Source organism: Podarcis vaucheri (assembly GCF_965113315.1).
Source record: "Podarcis vaucheri genome assembly, chromosome: 6".
Classification (NCBI taxonomy): domain Eukaryota; kingdom Metazoa; phylum Chordata; class Lepidosauria; order Squamata; family Lacertidae; genus Podarcis; species Podarcis vaucheri.
This window is the reverse complement of record NC_138764.1, coordinates 77,169,673-77,188,210: the sequence shown is the minus strand read 5'-3', so window position 1 is coordinate 77,188,210 and position 18,538 is coordinate 77,169,673. Positions and strand designations below refer to the sequence as shown.

The 18,538-nt window shown below is 41.7% G+C and overlaps 1 protein-coding gene and 1 long non-coding RNA gene across 9 annotated transcripts in view; one reads left to right on the top strand and one right to left on the bottom strand.

The window, feature by feature from the left end:
- Positions 1-18,538, bottom strand: part of TOX2 (TOX high mobility group box family member 2) — a 270,950-nt gene that overhangs the window by 38,435 nt on the left and 213,977 nt on the right. For 6 of the 8 annotated variants that reach the window (XR_014220590.1, XM_082226144.1, XM_082226141.1 and 3 more), the window contains one exon: positions 11,755-11,994. The exons of the other annotated variants lie outside the window; for them this stretch is intronic. Coding sequence is in view for 5 of the 6 variants with exons in the window: in XM_082226144.1 (XP_082082270.1) it covers positions 11,755-11,994 (240 nt within the window). In the remaining variant the exon portion in view is untranslated. The remainder of the gene's footprint in view (positions 1-11,754; positions 11,995-18,538) is intronic. 8 annotated transcript variants of the gene reach the window in all.
- LOC309534451 overlaps positions 1-18,538 on the top strand; it is a 100,785-nt gene that overhangs the window by 53,343 nt on the left and 28,904 nt on the right. The window lies entirely within an intron of this gene.

Genomic DNA, 18,538 nt, shown 5'->3' with positions numbered 1-18,538 from the left:
GAAACCTGAGTGATGTAAAGTTCACATTCCAAGCCAGGGAATGGCAGACTTTTGTGGCATTGTAGGAACTGCCATATACCAAGTCAGACCATTGGTCTATCTAGTTCAATATTGTCTACACTGACTGGCAGAAACTCTTCAGAGTTTTCAGGCACGAATCATTCCCAGCCCTTTTTGGAGATGTTGGGCATCCTGTATGCAGAGTGTGCACTCTTATCACCAAGCTGTGGTCTTTCCCATTAGGTAATGGTGTGGACATTTTGGGAGAAAATGCTCAGTAATCTCCCCTCAAATCTAACCTGCCTCTTTTGCCGGGCCCCTGCCTTGATCTTGCTATTGATTTGCAGGCAGGGGCCTGTCTTTGTTGCCTGCATTATTCTGCAGTGAACATCTTGGACACTGAAACTGCTGTAGGAATACATAATAATAATTCATATTGTACTGTTAACCTTGCTCACATTTTTTAGAGCTGTATATCGTATCAAAGCCCTCCTCAAAGTCTGATTAATGGGTTTGCTGCACTCTTTGCTGCTCATATTGTCACTTCTCCAGAGACAGTAATGATTAGGTTAGTTGAGCATGTCCTCCCCACAGTGAAGCCCAGGCTCTGTTTACATGGCTCCCTGCATCAGCTATGTTAGGATTCTTCGCAGCCTGTGGGCTGAGAACTTGCACCGACACTCTGTGAATAAGGGGTGTGTTTGCGTGTGTGAGCAAAAGAGAGGGAGAGAGGCCCTTTCATTTCTCCTTTCTAAGTGGCAGTCAAAGAGTTCTATTCCAACTACGCCTTGGCACTGAACTTTAACCTTCCCTGTTCTCCAGCATCACTCTGCAGTTTCTTTCACTTGTCTCTATATTGCCGAGATTTACAAATGTCAAAACTGCTTTCTGTGTGGGTGTAGCAATGCTTTCCTTCATTCTCTGTTGCGAACGTCAAGGCTAAAGATCAAAAGCAACAACGTTTGCAAGAAATATCAGATTCTTCTCCTCTACTTTCCCCCACGGACCTGTAATCTCCCTCAGCGATTCTGGCAAAACATCTCCCTGGGGAGTTTCAAGTTTCTCTCACTAACCAACCCCTCTCACTCTTTTTCTGTCTGTGATCTCTGTAGTCATTTCCAAATCACTGCAGGTTCATTCAACAGTTCATACATTTCACCATAGCCTACTGACAGAAGTTTAAACATCTTTCCCTTTTCTTTTTCCCAGACACATCAAGTCCAGCTTTGAGATCACTGAAATTTTCACCATCAGACAGTCCTTTTTATAAGGTCCAGGAATACAGCAGGAGGAGGTGATAGAATCCTGAAGGGGTAAAACTGCACTGTGCTATGTCAGACTGCAGGGGTGTGGGCACCATTTTTAAATGAGCAACCATATAAATATTCCCTGCCAAACAACAACACTAGCACATGAGGGAAAGGGGCTCTATTCTGGCCTGTTCTCTGTTGTGTCTAAATACAGAACCTTACATTTGTCCCTACTGAAATTAATTTTGTTAGTTTGAGCCCAGTTCTCCAATTTATTAAGGTCATTTTGAATTCTGATTCTGTCTTCTGCAGCATTAGCTATCCCTCCCAGTTTGGTGTCATCTGCAAATTGGACAAGCACCCTCTCAATTCCTTCATCCAAGGCATTTATAAATATTTTGAATGACAATGGGCCTAGGAGAGAACCTCATGGCACCCCACTTGACACTGTTCCCCAGGATGACGAAGAACCATGAATGAGTACTCTTTGGGTTTGGTCAGTCAACCAGCTACAAATCCACCTAACAGTGGCCTCATTCAACTCATATTTTACCAGCTTCCTTACAAGAATATCATAGTGTATCAAAATATACTATGTCCACAGCATTCCCTTGATCCATCAACCTTGTAACTCCATCAAGAAAAGAAAAGAAATCGAAAGAGATGCCCACCACTACTGCAAGGTACATGGGGGAAGCCATCTTTTACTTTGTACAATTCTCCAGGAAAGGAAAGTGTATTGTGATGTACAGTGGCTTCCTGGAAGTATTTTTATACACTTAGGAAAAGAAAACTGTGCAGCCACAGGGGAGGTATTTGCTGCTGCAAGCAGCTGTAAAATCTTAAGAATGAAAGAGACAGCCCTTGGACCACCTTGTAAGCACTTTAGTTTTTGCAGAACTGGGTGGATTATCCTAAAAGGTCTGCTCACAAACAGGCAAGATGGTGCCAGTTCTATGAACATGTGAAACAAGCATGGGATGGAAATTGTTTGATCCAATCATCCCATCCCCATATCACTTAGAGGGAGGATTATTATTTCTTACTGATGATGGACAATTTACAAGCTTGCAGCGATACATTTTAAAATAAACCATCTGTACCCCTTACCATGAAAATCCAAAAAAGAAAACAAAAGGAGAGGGGAAAGAATCATAGAGGAAATCACTGGTCGCAGAGGTCGGAGCAGAGTACCTACATTATGGTTGGTCCTCAGGCAGTTTGATTGACATCATTTATATACCACCTTTATGCCAAGTCACTTTACAAGTTTAACATGTAGCTTGCCCTGATCACATCATTTAAAGTATTCTGCAGCTGGCTGTATAGTTCTGTATAGATTATGCCTCCAGGTCTTGGAACTCCCTCCTTGGAGACATACAATTGCCATTGCTGGCCTTTAGAATCTAGTGAGAGACTTATTTATTCACCTAGGCCTTTGGGAATGAAGTGCCCTGGGACCCAGTAGCTGCACAGGTAGAACTAGAGTACCATAATCCCATGCTTTCCATTTTAAATGGAATTTAAGCTGATGGTCTAATTATGCTGCACATGGCTCTGGGCTCTCAGCTGGGTGAAAGAGTGACTTAAAAATCAAATAGATCAAATAACTTTATTGCCTTGTGCTTATTTTTTTTCCAGCTAGCTTGTGGAAGGGATAATGCTGGGGGTGGGTGGGAACAGTCTTTGCACATGTGGAACCACTGATTAGTTCTAGATGACCCCCGGGGTTCCTTCCAACTCTACAATTCTATGATAAATAAAGGAACCAATGAGTTCTAGTGCAGATCGTTATTAATCTGTGCTGTCACCATAAGAACACGGGAAGAGTGCTGCTGGGTCAGGTCAACGACCCATCTAATCTAGCATCCTATTCTTACAGGGGGCAACCAGTTGCCTATGAGAAGTCCAAAAGCAAGACCTGAGCACAACAGCACTCTACTTACTAGAGGGGCAACCTATCTCTGGCCCTTGACGCAAATGTACATCCACAACCAAATCATGTATATAATACAAAGGTAAAGGGACCCCTGACCGTTAGGTCCAGTCATGGACGACTCTGGGGTTGCGGTGCTCATCTCGCTTTATTGGCTGAGGGAGCCAGCATACAGCTTCCGGGTCATGTGGCCAGCATGACTAAGCCACTTCTGGTGAACCAGAGCTACACATAGAAATGCCGTTTACCTTTCCGCCAGAGTGGTACCTATTCATCTACTTGCACTTTGATGTGCTTTCGAACTGCTAGGTCAGCAGGAGCAGGGACCAAGCAACGGGAGCTCATCCCGTCGCGGGGATTCGAACCGCCGACCTTCTGATCAGCAAGCCCTAGGCTCTGTGGTTTAACCCATGTCCCTGTATATAATACTAGTTGGCTGCGTTGCCCTTTTAGACACAGGTTTCCTTGGATAAAGTTTGTTACTTTGTGAGGGGCGTATGTGTGTGAGAGAGAGATCTGCAGATAGATATAGATATAGATTAGATAGAGATAGAGATAGATATATGCTTGAATAATGGATAGGTAACTAAACACCAAGACCACACAGCAACACAATCCCCACTTCCCTAGAAAAATAACAGAGTAAAGTCAAACGATGCATTTGGAGTCAACTACTAAGCACACAATGCAACCTAAAACCATACACGCAAGAAGGCAGAGCCTGCTCTCAATGGGCAGACAGGCTTCTCTGAATGAAGCTGGATTCATAACTGCTTCTGACACCTCGATGGCAGGTACTTTACGCACTTCAACAACTCTGCTACGTACAGTGGATATAAACTTTAGCAAGAATATGCAATTTGAAAAAAGGAAGGCAAAAAACCACTCTCAAAAGTTAGGACGCAATGAAATCTGAATACCAAACCATTAAAGGGAGGGGGGAGTAATCCAGTATGTCAGTCTGTCAGTCACTCAGCCAACAGGAGAAACTTCTGCAAGGGTGGTTTTTGCAAGTACTACTGCCAAAAGTGCTTGAAACCTGCCGAGTGTAAAAGAATTCATGTTTATTGGGAACAGTCTGAGAAAAGTGGGAAGGGCAGGAATAATAATGTTCTCCGCTCATCCAGTCCTGACTGGCCATTAAGCTCATTTTTAATGTGCTGGCATTCGTCAAATGGACAGCTGCCCACTAGTAACAAGACGCAAGAGTTCTCGCCCTCTTTCCTCCATCCCACCCACAATGCTATTAATCGAAGTAATGAAACTGGATTGGTTTCTTAAAAGTGAAAGCTGCACCCTTTTATTAGGGAGGGGGTGGAGTTAATGTTGACGTTTTACTTTACAAAAATCTAGATGTATATTGCTTTTAATTGTATCTGTAGAAAATAAAAGGGGAGACAAAAGAAAGAAGATTTGGGTCTAAGAGAAAGCTGCATTCCAAGAAAAGAAGAAGCCAGAATTATCAGGGTCAGGAATATTTGGAACAAGTGTGGGCCCTTCTGAAATCATGGGTTGAGTTGTGGGGAGATGAGTTGCAGGAGAAAAAGAAGGGGAGCAAAGAAAAAAAGAGAATCATTTGTTCTCTTTCTTCCACAGTTCCCCCAGCAGGCCTGCCTAGCTCTCCCACTATCCCTCAGAGTAATTTGTCTTGATCAGCATTGGTTAATACTGGTTATACTGGCCAATGCTCCCTTCCCAACACAGTGTTTTCTGGGGTGAAGGGAGGACTTACTCTCCCTGTTTTCCTGAGGTGGTTGATGAATAGAGGGACTAGCAGATTCTTGTGTAAGGCCCAACAAGGTTTTCCCAACAGCTTACAAGAAAAACAACAACTCACCACCTTGTTTAGGGCAGCAAGGTAAACCAACCCAAACCCACTCTCACCAAAAACTTTGCAATGTTTCTCAAATGGGTTTTTCAGGCAGATTCTTTTCAATCCCATACCACGCCACTCAATTTATGGGAAAATGCTGGGTTTGGGAATAGGAGCATGGGAGAGGGGATCTCAGAACCCTCCCTATGGGATCCGGTGGAGGGAGTATCTGCCTTCAGTCATCTTCTTTAGGGTCTGGGAGGGGAGATCTCTTGGTGACCAGTCTTCAAAGGGGGCTCCCCTCAAGATGCAGTTAAACCCTAGTTTCAGGCTCTCCTCCCATGGTCTCCCAATTCCTTGAATGCTGCAGGGGGTTTTAAGCCTGCATCCTCTCTCCACCGGTTACTGGACCTCATGAAAACCTGTGTCTGCCTGCTGGGCTGGCATCTGAGAGAGCCCTGTGCTGCCTGGTGCTTCTGGGCAGAGTCCTTTGCCAGTGTCCCAGTTTTGCTGTCAGGCCCAGCTACAGACCACACTGGATCCCAGCCAGTCTGGTTGAGGCAGGCATAAAGTCACAGGCAGCATGATGCTATTTGGGAAGGGGCAAGCCCCAGGGGCTCATTGCAGCTACCTTCACTGTTGTCAGCCCTGTTATCAGGGCAGCCTGGCCAGCACTTCCCTGCTGCTCTAAATAGTCACTGACCTTGCACTGTGGTTGGATACTTATGACCTGTGAAAAGCCATCGAAAAAAGGAGGCTCTTTTTGCAGTTACCAAATGTTTTCAAGAAGCCTCCCTCTTTCAGCTCAGCCCTCGTAAATAATTTAATTAAGTAATTAGTAAAATACCAAACCAAGTGCATATTGCATTCGGTAATTAAGTATTAAATTATGTGGATGTTACTTATCGAACGTACCTTTTCAGTTCTGCAACCATTAATTAAAAACTGAATCTAAAGTCTTGAGTAATAAGAGAAAACCGGGACATGGGAGGGGAAACAGTTTTCCTGTGAAAACAGGATTTCAAGTGGTAAAAGCCACAGGCAGAAAATACAGTGCCATTGGGGGTGGGGGGGGGTCATGCAGCTTTGTGGATAGATTCCCAGTTCTCCTACTGAAGGAGTAAATGCAACAGGGCTAATAAGACAAATTCAAATAAGAAAATGGATTTGCGGCAATATTACTTTGGGTGTTCTTGTTAAAAGGTTTGGGCAGATTTGCCCAGGGGGTTTGCTTAGAAAGTCATGCTAACTTTGTAACCACAGTGGTCAATACTTATGTCACGTGCAGAAATACGTCATGTGATGGTATTCAGTGGTATCTGACCACCAAAAGATGGAATCTATCATTGGAACAGGAGAGGGAGGCATCACTGGCAATTCCCCCACTGCACTTCTCTCACTCTGCTCAGAGCAGACTTAGTGAAGTGCAGGGGGTTGCAGTAGCGTGATTGCCGAAAATTCTCTTCTTCCTCTGCTCCACTCATAGGGTTAGGTTCCATCAGTGGATGGACACCATTCGAAACCACTAATACAGTCCAAATGGCTGTGACTGTGTATTCTGGCATCCTTACACAAATAATAGGGAGGATATCTATTCCCAACATGCACTCAGGAATGAAAAAATGCAAGTCCATGTTCCAAAATACACATGTCTTTGTACATGCATGTGGTTCTGCATGTATAAAAACATAACATGAGGATGAGCCTTAACCATCAGTGTTGGTAGGAAGCTGCACATGTTCCAAAAGAGTTGAAATTTTCAATATCCTCTACAGTGAATTAAGTGACTCCAAGTCATGACCTGTTCTTGCACTGTTCTCCTCCTATTCTTAAGTTCACATATACAAGACAATCTTGGATCCTTTTGCTGATAACAGAAACCTCCCCCCACATCCATTTTTGTGTGTACAACAAGTGTGAGAAAGGCAACTGCACAAGCATATGTCTGCCATGTTTTTAAAGCCTGACGTTAAGAGTATAGCAACAATTGTCAATTGCATGAAGCCATGGAGAGGGTAGGTCAGGTTCCCATCATTGCTGAAGCTTTACTGGGCTGGCAAGAGTTCACTCATCATTCAGTGTAGCCCAGACCTTAAAAGCCTTTATAGCACAAAGCACTCTCGTCATATTTGCTAATGCACTGAGTCCCTGATAACATGCCATGAACATCAAGCAATAATGGATTAAAGTTCACGCACTAGGCTGGCATACAACAAAAATAAAAAATGGACTTTTAGCAGCACTGTTAGTTCTGAACATAATCAAAATTGTTTCTATGTTTTAACTAAGAAGAATTGCCCATATTTTGTTTCAGCTAAGAAGACATACCCAAAACACAGAACAGGGTAATCTTATCAGGCTTGGCCTTAGCTACGAAGTCTAGAGAGGCTCTGCTCTGCTCTCCTGAGTGGCTCTGCATCTCCTTTGCCCTATTCCCTGATTGCCCATATATTCTACCAGACGGATATCCCCAGCTCCATTTCCCCATTAGTAACATCACTACAACCCCCTACACTGCAACTGGTTTCTCACAAGCATAGAGACCAGTAACACTGTGTATTCAGCTTCTTGCTTAAAGATTACTCTCCCAAAGTTTTGCTAAACGTGTTCAAATCAAACATCTGCTGCCATTCAAAGCCACTTACTGAAAACAAAAATGAAAGCATCAGTTAAACTTAATTCAAATAGAGAATATTACCAATGCAGCGAACAAAGCAACAGTCACAGCTTGTTCTTCTCCTTCTAGACACCGGAGACCTACACAAATAGCACCATTTTCAGAAGGAAAACAAGAAGGAACAATGGTGGAACTGTCTGGAAGGCCATTAAAAGGACATATGTCTCATCTGCCCAATGACTACATTTAATATTTTTCCCAAAGGAAAGACTATTCCAATATCAATAACCGAAGCAGCACATTTTTAGAGGGAATGGATTTTCACTGACAACATTTTACCACTTTATAGAACTAGGTGAGAGTAAACAGTTTTCACTGTTGACTATGGCAGCAATTCTAATTCCTACCTGGGAGTGGCAAAGCTGAGTGGAATGGCAGAGCCCCCACTGCACCCAATTTAAAAGAGGGCCTTGTGAAAGAGGTATCAAAATTCAATTCTTCTGCATTACAGTGGTTTGGGGGAAATTACGATATGACAGATTTAAGCTCAGTGATGCTGCTGAGAAGATAGCACAAAAATGAATACAACATGTTGTTTAAACTAGAGGTGGAAAACTTGGGACCCCTCAGATGTTGCTAGGCTGCAACTGCCAGAATTCCTAACCATTCCTCATGGTGTTTGCGAGTTGGCAGTCCAACCACATATAGAGAACCACAGGTTCTCCAACTCTGGCTTGGACTATTTGAACAACAAACTTTCACATAAGACACAAACAGCACAAAATACAAATATAGAAATAACAATGTCCAAAGGCTTAACTTGCAATTTGTACTCATTGGTACAATTCAGAAATGAAAGTAAAAAATGAACCACAAAGGAACAATAATACATTGAACATGGTGTCTGAAGTATATTTCTGGAAACATCTGAACACTGGGGCCATGCTGTTTTTGAATAAAAAGGGCTCTTGGGTCAGTTTATTGATCTTGCAAAGAAGAATTTAAAGGGTAAGGCACAGCGTCATCAGTACGTTGATGACACGCAGCTCCTGTGACATATGAAACAGGAGGTGCCTGACTCAGTAATGGACTGGGTGAAAGCCAATAAACTGAAATCAAATTCTAGCAAGACCAGAGGCCCAGTGTCAGAGTGGTTTGTTAAAAGAGATAAAATGCAAGGAGAGGAGGAAGTCATTGGGGTAGAGGGGCATATTGGAGCAGGGGAATGGTTGATGTGAAAGGGCTTCAGGGCCCTCTTCTGCTGCTTCTGTACTCCAATGGTCCCCAATGGAAACAGCCTTTTCTTCAGCCACATGAACCACTGGACTATAATGACACAGATTCATATGTTATGTGTCTTCTGGATCTGAAGTTATAGGAAGGGAGCAAACGGCTTCGTTCTCCTAGCTCTCAACTAAATTTCCAGCAGGCTTCTTCCAATATGCTGTAGATGGTGCTAGAAGATCACTAGTTTTCATTTTTGTCGGAAGGGACACTTATTTCTCAGAAATATATGCCAAACTATCCTTTATTGTCACAAATTCAACTTTACTGTAGAAATTTACTTTAATGCGTACAGAAAATTTTCATTCTGCAGCCACTTACAGTTCCCCACCCGGACTTTAAGGCAGGGATAGACAACGCTGTGTTCTGGACTATAACTCCTATCACTCATAGTAAGCATGGGCAATGATCAGGGTTTATGGGAGTTGTAGTACAGAACATCTGCATGGCACCAAGTTGCCTGTCTCTGTTTTAAAATCGTGGAAGAGGAGACCTCAAAATACCTTCTAAACCTTCAGCTCGCCACCTCCTACTGACAAGCTTACTTTTGTTCAGGGGTACACTTTTTGATCATGTACAAGAGCCTCCTACAAACACTCTGACTAGTCACAAACTTCCTTTAAGACTTCTTTCTACTCTTTGGTCTGTCCTCTATTTCCCTCCACCCCCCTCTTTCACTGCTGCTTATAAAACAAAGAATGACCTCTCTTTTTCTGTGAACGTGGGATTGATTCTAAACAATGCTGGGGAGGCAAAAGTCTCAGTGTGTCCTCTAGCATCATCACAGATAGTTTTCCATGATATCAAAGGTGCTACTTACAATGTAGGGTACCTGCCCAGGGCTTGTTTTGATACCCTAGATTGTGAGTAGCACTTGAACCATTTAACAAACCATATCTTCCTCAAAGCTGGGGTGGAAAGGGAGGAGCAAGGAGGGAGTAGCACAAGGCTAACTCTTGGTGTGATCAACTATAGTTTATACTATAAACTATGCACTGTGATAATTATATATGAACCAGGTTACATTGCATGAAGAATCCAAATGGAAATCTATCACTCAATTATATTGCACACATTTTATGGACAACAATCACTCTGCTTATAACAGGATACACAACTAAACATCCAAATCATCAAAGCAATGGGCACAATCTAGTCTAAGTTAAGCACTTCTATGTACCACAGAGGGATGCGGGTGGCGCTGTGGTCTAAACCACTGAGCCTCTTGGGCTTGCCGATCAGAAGGTTGGCAGTTCAAATCCCTGTGACGGGGTGAGCTCCCATTGCTCGGTCCCTGCTCCTGCCAACCTAGCAGTTCGAAAGCATGCCAAAAAGTGCAAGTAGATAAATAGGTACCACTCTGGAGGGAAGGTAAATGGTGTTTCCGTGTGCTGCTCTGGTTTAGGTGTTCTGTTGCGCCAGAAGTGGCTTAGTCATGTTGGCCACATGACCCAGAAAAACTGTCTGCGGACAAACGCTGGCTCCCCTCGGCCTGTAAAGCAAGATGAGCGCTGCAACCCCAGAGTCATCTGCAACTGGACTTAACTGGCAGGGGTCCTTTACCTTTACCTTTATATACCACAGATTACAAGGTAAATAAAGGCAAGGTAAAGGACCCCTGGACAGTTAAGTCCAGTCAAAGGCAACTATGGGGTGCAGTGCTCATCTAGCTTTTCAGGCCAAGGGAGCTGGCATTTATCCACAGACAGCTTTATGGGTCATGTGGCCAGCATAACTAAACCACAACTGGTGCAGGGAGGATTGTGATGACTGCCAAAGAGCACATTGATGCCATTTACCTTCCTGCTGCAGTGGTACCTGCTTATCTACTTGCACTGGTATGCTTTCAAACTGCTAGGTTGGCAGAAGCTGGGACAGAGCAATGGGAGCTCACCCCATCACATGGATTTGAACTGCTGACCTTTTGATCGGCAAGCCCAAGAGGCTGACCCTATATATTATGTAGATAAAAGCTACTCTTACAAAGGTTTGTTTCTCTAAGAAATGTGGAATAAAAAACAAGGCTGAGGATATTAGCATGACCTCACAGTCTAAAATACGAAGAGGATTTTTATTTCACAGAATCTTTCTATGTTACATATACTCGTTCCATTTGTCTGCTCACTAACATCAACACATCCAGAATCTATTGACTGCTAGCCAAAGCAGAATGGCAAGAAATTCCCCTGAAGCCTAACAGCCCTTCTGCTTTACCGACTAACTTAACAATTATTACATTAAAAAAATCAAAAAAAAATCCCAAACCTATCTGAGTTAAAATATAGTGAAAGCTTTCTCTGTTATTTCATTCTGGTGATGAGGTGGCAAACTGCTCAACTGAAACCCCAGCTGGATATCTGTGTTTTCCCATTTTCTTTCTCCAAACAAATATGAGAATTTTGCTTCTACAGAAAAAAATGTTTGCAACTGGCAAAAATCTTGTGTGAGGGGATACTAAGCCATGCATTTATTGTCATAGTCCTAACCTGGAAGGACAGTACAAAATGATACAGTTGGCATCTTCGGTGAGACAGAAAAAGATTTAGGGGGAAAAGACTCTTTCTGAATTAGCTACCTTAATTGCTCTATTTATTATATGCATCAATATAGCACTACTGTGCTTGATATAATTTGCAAATCTGACATGTCTTCCAATTTCTTAGCTTAGAAATATTCTATGCAGACAGCCTTAGTTATCAAGAAAGTGTGTGTGTGTGTGTCTCTCTCTCCTTCTCTCTCTCTGCAGGAAAAACAAAATATCTTTGGTTTGACTGCTGCACATTATTTCCGCCATTGCAGGCTGGCTGCCACTGTCAAACACTATGTCTGTCAAAACAGGCATTGCTGCACGTACCTTATAATGTGATTCTGTCTCCTCTTCCTGAGTAGAACTGGAGGGAGATGGTGTAGCAGATTTGCTTCCGGGGGGTGATGGGGAACCATGGGTAACACCGCTCCTCATACCCATCTGAGAAATCAGCTGTGACTGGCTGAGGGCACTCATGTGACCGGTATACATCCCTGCTCGATTGATCAGGGGAACTTGATGGTTGGACTCATAGGAAGTGGCTTCTGAGTGGACCATCTCCTGGATCTGAGTTAGGAGAATATTACTTTTTAATTAAAATTGTATTATATTTATTGTCTTATAAAAATTATATTATGATGCAGGCTGGGCATGGTTGTTACTGGGAAGTTAATCAACTGGCAAAAACTAATCTGTTCCATGCTGGGTAAAAGTTACTCCTAGTTTAAAGCACTGAGATCTTTCTCTGCTGTTCTCAGAACGGTTTCATTACACAGAACAATGCAATGGATTACACATCTTTGTTTTCATTTTATTTTCAATTTGGAGAATATTTGGCAACATTTGGTTGCCAAATAAAAAGGTATACTATATGGTTAATATTAATATGAAACTTATGGTATCTTAACAGGCTGGCAGTCCATGGGATTCAAATGCCATGCAACCCACAGGAAGCACTACAATGAGAGGTTGCTTGCAGCAGTGCTCCTCTGACAGTTGTCAGCAATGCTCAGTTGTTGAATTGGGACGTGTCAGGTTTTGGGGGCAACACAAAGCCAAACTGTGTCAGCACAGTGCAGCAGGTTTGCCAATTGTGTCCTTACTGCTTCCTTTTCAAAATGGCCATACCATTTTTTTTTAAATCATACATGTTATTGTTTTTATTTTAAAAAGCCAAAGTCAAAACATGTGCTTGTAAACAGCAACAACACAGGACTCTCTTCCTGAATACTTAAGGAAACATAAAGAGATGGAGACTCCAAATTTTGATCCAAAGGACCATAGAATATTTTGTAGTAACAGAATGTTAAACTTGATGTAGTAAAACACTGAAGTCTGTTTTCTCAGTTGGAGTGGATATTTTTTTAAAAAAGTTAAATAGTAATTTTAAACTTGATGAACTGGGGGCATGCTTTGAAAACAGAAAGTGAGAGGAGTCTGGAAAGAAGTTCCAAAATCATGGGTTAGAAAAGGGAAACATCAAATTCATTTTAAAGAATGACAATGAATGCCCTATACAATAATTTTTAGTATATATGTATTCTTTAAAAAAAAAATATTGAAGACCAAATTCAGTGATAATAATGTCAATACTAATATTAATTTTTTTAAAAATCATTCACTTAATTCTGCTGAAAACATGGTTTTATTCCGTAAAATGAACAATCCTTGAAAATTGCATTGAAGAATTATAAACAACAACATCCTTACTCAAATTTGGAATTTCTGACCCATCCAGAGAATACTGTCTGCCTATGCAACCTATGCAAATACAACCTGCAACATTTAATATTTAAAAATGGGGCCATTTTTGTAAAATGGAAACCTGCAGCCAAAGACCACAAAGGGCACTAGCACTTAAATAGCCTGAGGCTAAGCTGTATGAAGTGAACTGGGTGGTGTTTTTTACAAAATATTCTCACTGGTAACCATGTTTCATTTGTATCAGATAGGAGGGGGGGGAGTTGGAAGTTATACACCATACCACTATAGGGTTGTCTCTAGCTGGCTTGCTTGGGAATGAGACTGTTCTATATCCAAAGTACTCAATATCTGCTCATTCTGGCTTTCCTTGTAATCCATTTGAAACACCTGGTACTGTCTGCTGTTATAGACTATGTATCAGATTGACTATAAAGTTCCCACCTTTGCTTTTCACAGCAAACTCTCTTGCCCCATTTACAGCCCTTAGTCATATCCACTCTAGTCACCTTCTAGTTTCGCAGGGGTGTCAACTTGAATAAAATATAGGGGGGGCAAGTAAGCCCTTCCCTGCATAATCCATCACATGACACGGTACACGCACACTATTTGAATGACAATGCACATCAACTTTGGGGGTGCCCAAACCCCTCAAATATTGAAGGGGGGGCGAAGACTCCTTGACCCCATGGAGTTGGCTCCTTGTAGTTGCCAACTTCCCCTCAATCCATCATTATCTCTCCTTTCCACCACATAAGCAGCCTACTATTTCCCCCAGCTCCTCCCTATTGCATTCAATCCTCGTTCTAAGAAAAAAACCCAGCCTTCAATTCATCCTGTCTCTGCAGCGACTATCCCTTTCTTTTTGTGTGTCCTCAGATTGCAGGGGGTGGGGTGGAGAGGGAGAAGAGAAGATCTATTATGAGATTAGAAGTCATTCTGCTCAGCCAATGGCTGTGTTGGATACAAGCTACGCTGCTTAAGACATCACACTTCTAATTCCACACCATGGTCCTCAAATGTGTGTGAGTGGGTAAGAAGGATCAGGTACAGGACAATTCTAACAATGGCTAAAATGGAACATCTATATTCAAAGCCAATTCACCTCTGATGGCCAACAAATACAATAAAATGGGGAATATTATCACCACATTTCTCTTTTCCTTGGGTCTATCTGGCCAACCACTCTCAGGGACAGAATGCTAGGCAACTAGGACTTTTGGTCTGGCTCACATGACAATTCTTTTAATTACAAAGAATTGAAAATGTGTTGTGGAGATTCTCTGCCTCCTGAATAACAAATGACGATCATATTCTGAGCTGCGACAGATTTTGAAGGAGCCAGTGGAAGGAGCAAGATAGCTGCCTAGCCAGATGTCTTCTCAAACACTAACAATGGGGATCACTATTTAGTCTGGTCCCTACTCTATAATAATGTTAATATAAATGACAATTCAGCTGTTTTCGGCTGCTTAGCCTCCTCCTTTTATTCATTGGGCGATTTTAAAGGGATTAACAGATGGAAATGAGCAACAGACATCTTCTTCCCAAGGATGAATGGGAAACCCTACAATAGACCTAAGACAGGCAGAGAAGAAGAGTGGCGTCAGATTTTGGGATACCCCAGGAATGAAGTATGGTCCCCAAAAATCCCAGAAAAAAACAGTTGTCCTAATTTTGGCTTTCTTTGCTGGAGACAAAACCCCAGAACAACAGAGATCTGTCATTCCAATTCTACCTATAAAAGTAATATCAAAGAATTCATTAGTTTGGTATGCTAACAGAGAGGCAATGGCATTGGGACAGCACAGTTTCTCTACTCATTTCAGAGATGGAATTAAGCCAGATACTTAGGTACAATCAGATTCTCACACAGTAGAAAACAGCAGGAGGGAAATCAAACACTGTCTTAAACATTTTCCAGACTTTTTTGTGCTTTTTATATTAATCTGATTAATGTTAACATGAGTTTAAAGACCCAGGGCTTTATTTATTAACAATTTTCGTTTCCGATAAGCCCACTGAGGTGCAATCTCTCATTAGCAGGGGACTCCTGCCAACTCCATTAGCAGCTCGTAAAGCAAGAGATGTAGGGAAGAGCTGAGAGGGCTCAGTAGGCTTCAACAGAAATAAATCCAAATGCAGAAGCAGATTTACTGCTACAGGTCGGGAATCAAGAGCTTTTCTACAACACTAGACAGCATGTTGGGCTTAGATATTTAAAAGGCACTGAAGGGGGGAGCTTAAGGAGAATGGGGAACAGGCGTGATTTTTACAAGAGCGGTTCTCATCTGCTCTGTTTAATAAACATGAGGATTCAGTTTACATTTTTTAAAATTGTTGCATTTATATTCCATTTCTACCTGGCTCCAAAGGAGCTGACGCAGCATTTCAGCCTCCTCCAGATTGAAATGACATTCACACTTGCGTCGCAGGGCTGGTTCACACATATCTGCTCATCACTTGGGGATTATTTCAATGAGAGGATGGGAAACCCACCACAGAGAGAACTTTTCTTACCAACTCACATCACACAATGCATTTCAACTGAGATAAGCTGTCAGCTGATAATCATCTGGAGAGAACTCAAGTGTGTACATACATGAGTCCAGAGTATATTATTATATCAACTTATTAGCAATGACTCTATCCTAATGTCTAGAGAAATTGGCAAATTGCTCAAGAGTTACTTTGGATTTTTACTGTTTAATAAAAGCTCTCAACGCTGAAGATGATGGGCCAGCTGCTAAGGAAAATAATGTATTTTCATTATTTTACATTTAAATTAAGGAAAGTTCATAAAATATGTATTTTATAATTGTAGTAAGATATAATGTAGATTGTTGGGTTTTAAACAAATCTAAAATATCATTCCCATCTGCAGCTACATTAGTCTCTTGGGCAAATACTATATTAAGATATTTTTAAAAATTCTTATTATGGAGCCAGTAGACCACAACGGCTCCATTTATCCATTAAATATGTAATCATACATTTTTCCCTTTAAAGTGCATATTATTTATGCAGCAGAGCAGAACCAGTCCATGAGTGTAATTATGGATATGAGACCTGTGCAGAAAATTTCTTATGAAAATTTGCAGAAATGAGTATGTGTTCCATCTAGCAACCATTAATAGCAATGGGACGATTCCAGCTGAACACACTCAGTTTGGTATTGGGGCCCCACTGTGCTTTATGCCTCATGGTGGGTAGACATTGTTACCGACCCACTCCCCAAATCACCTCAGGAGGGGTTGGGGAAATCCCAGAACAGATTTAGGAGAGGTGCCAAAGAAGAAGAGGAGGAAATTGTTCTGTTGTGCAAGCATAAATCCTTGCAGTAATGGAGTATGAGGCTTAGTGCTGCTTTGAATGCAAGCCATAGCTGCACTAAATCATTTCCAGTTGGTCAAACCTACCAATGTGGAAAAAAATGTTGTGAGGGAGGTGGGAAAGCAGTTGCACCTGGAGATGACTGCAGATTAGAAAGTGTGAGAGAAGAGAAAGACAATGACTATTAACATGGCACCATGAGTACTAGGGTACTTTCTAGCATAGCATAAACAAAACAGCTGGATTTGGGCCCAAAGAGTTTACAAGTTAAATTTTAACCATGTTAACTAATGTCTCTTGGGGAGATAATTAGGGAAAAGTCAATGGTGGGGAAGGAAGGTATAATGAACAGTAGCAATGGGAAAGGTTATTAATGAACCAAGTATGAGTGGTTTGTGTTAAATATGTTTAGGCTCAGTTTGGCTTCAGCTAAAGAAGTGGACATTTTGAAACCAGACAAATTTCCTGGTGCACCTACCTCACAAACATGGAGAGGGGAAAGTGTTCTCAGATGTCATGTTGCAATGAATACTTGTGCAACATGAGCACCATTAAACCCATATGTTAAGAAAGGAGAGCTGCATAGTCAAGTATACCAGGAAGTCATATTCTAGAAAATACATGAAGGTGTTAAGGGATTTCCCATGGGAGGTCTGCAATCATGCTTCCTGACTGTGGTGAATATGTGAAAAATCTGCTGAGCATTTTACCATGGATTAACAGGAATTCTGACTCACTGTGATATCACCAAAGGATGATTTATTTCCTTTCCCTTGCAAGAAGGTAACTAACCAACAGAAAAAGTGGTGCCGTTCTGCTAAGGCAGCCATTAATGTCTCTCCTCAGTATAGCACATGCTCTGCCCCTCCATTATTATTAGCTACTACTGCATTTCTCTGAAGAAAACATTCTGGCCTGTCAAGCTTGATCAAGCATTTTATATTTCTGCTTCTTTGGTGGACCAAAAGCTACTCTCACCTCAAATCAGCAGTTCACAGGAACAACTTCCTCAATGGTAACAAATCAGAAAAGATATTCTGAGATACCTGATCTATATCTATCACTCCTCCTAAGATTCTCCTCAGACTTTGCTAGAAATTGATTTTACACACACACACACACACACACACACACACACACCTCCCTAATTACCACCCACTCCTCCTCCCAATTTGTAACTGTTCCTAATAAACTTTCATGGTGTATGGAAAATGCTTTGGAGAGGCGACAAATTTCTGGTGGAATTTGAGATGTCTTGTTCAGAGTAATAGCTATCTCACACAGGTGCCCAGCTGCTATTGTGAAATCAGTAAGCATTTAATTGAAACAAATGACTATAATAATAGTACATTATCCCTGCAGGCTCATAGCCATAACCGTTTTAATTATTGAGTTAAGAGTCAAACTAATTTATCCTTTAAAGTAACAGCCACCTTTTTGGTTCAACTGATCATCCTGTTATGAACACGAGGGGAACAGTAGGGAAGGATTTAGAGAGGGAGTAATTTATTTCTGTGGGGGTGCGTTTATCACACAGTAGAGGCTTCCTACAGCTATAGCTCTCAATCACTGGTTCATATACAGGCACAGCTAGTTCACATTACTGTATTGTAATATGGTACTCTCGATGGAAAGCCTGCATTCTGCACGGTGCTGAGAACCTTGCCAAGCAGAATGCATGGTGAAGTTATTGCAGCATGGCTTCCCCCCTTCATCTTTGCAGGATGAACATCTCTTCTGAATGTGCCTAATTTTGAGATTTGAGATATTCCATCTCCTAAAACATGTAGGTTTTTCTACAATGTGGTAACTTACGACATTAAAACATTCACCATTAAGCCTGATTCTCACTTCTAAAGAAAGCAAGGCTACTTTAAATTAGGAAATTGCCTAATCTTAAAAATATTCATTATTAGGGCACTGCACACTTTGGAAGTCAAAGAACACCCCCATGCCCACGTTCCCCACAAGTCCGGTTACTTTTATTGCTTTCCCTCTCTGCTGCCACCCCATATTTGACACAAATCTGTTACTATTTTTTGGAGGATATTAGTACAGCAATCTGAATCCTGTGTTT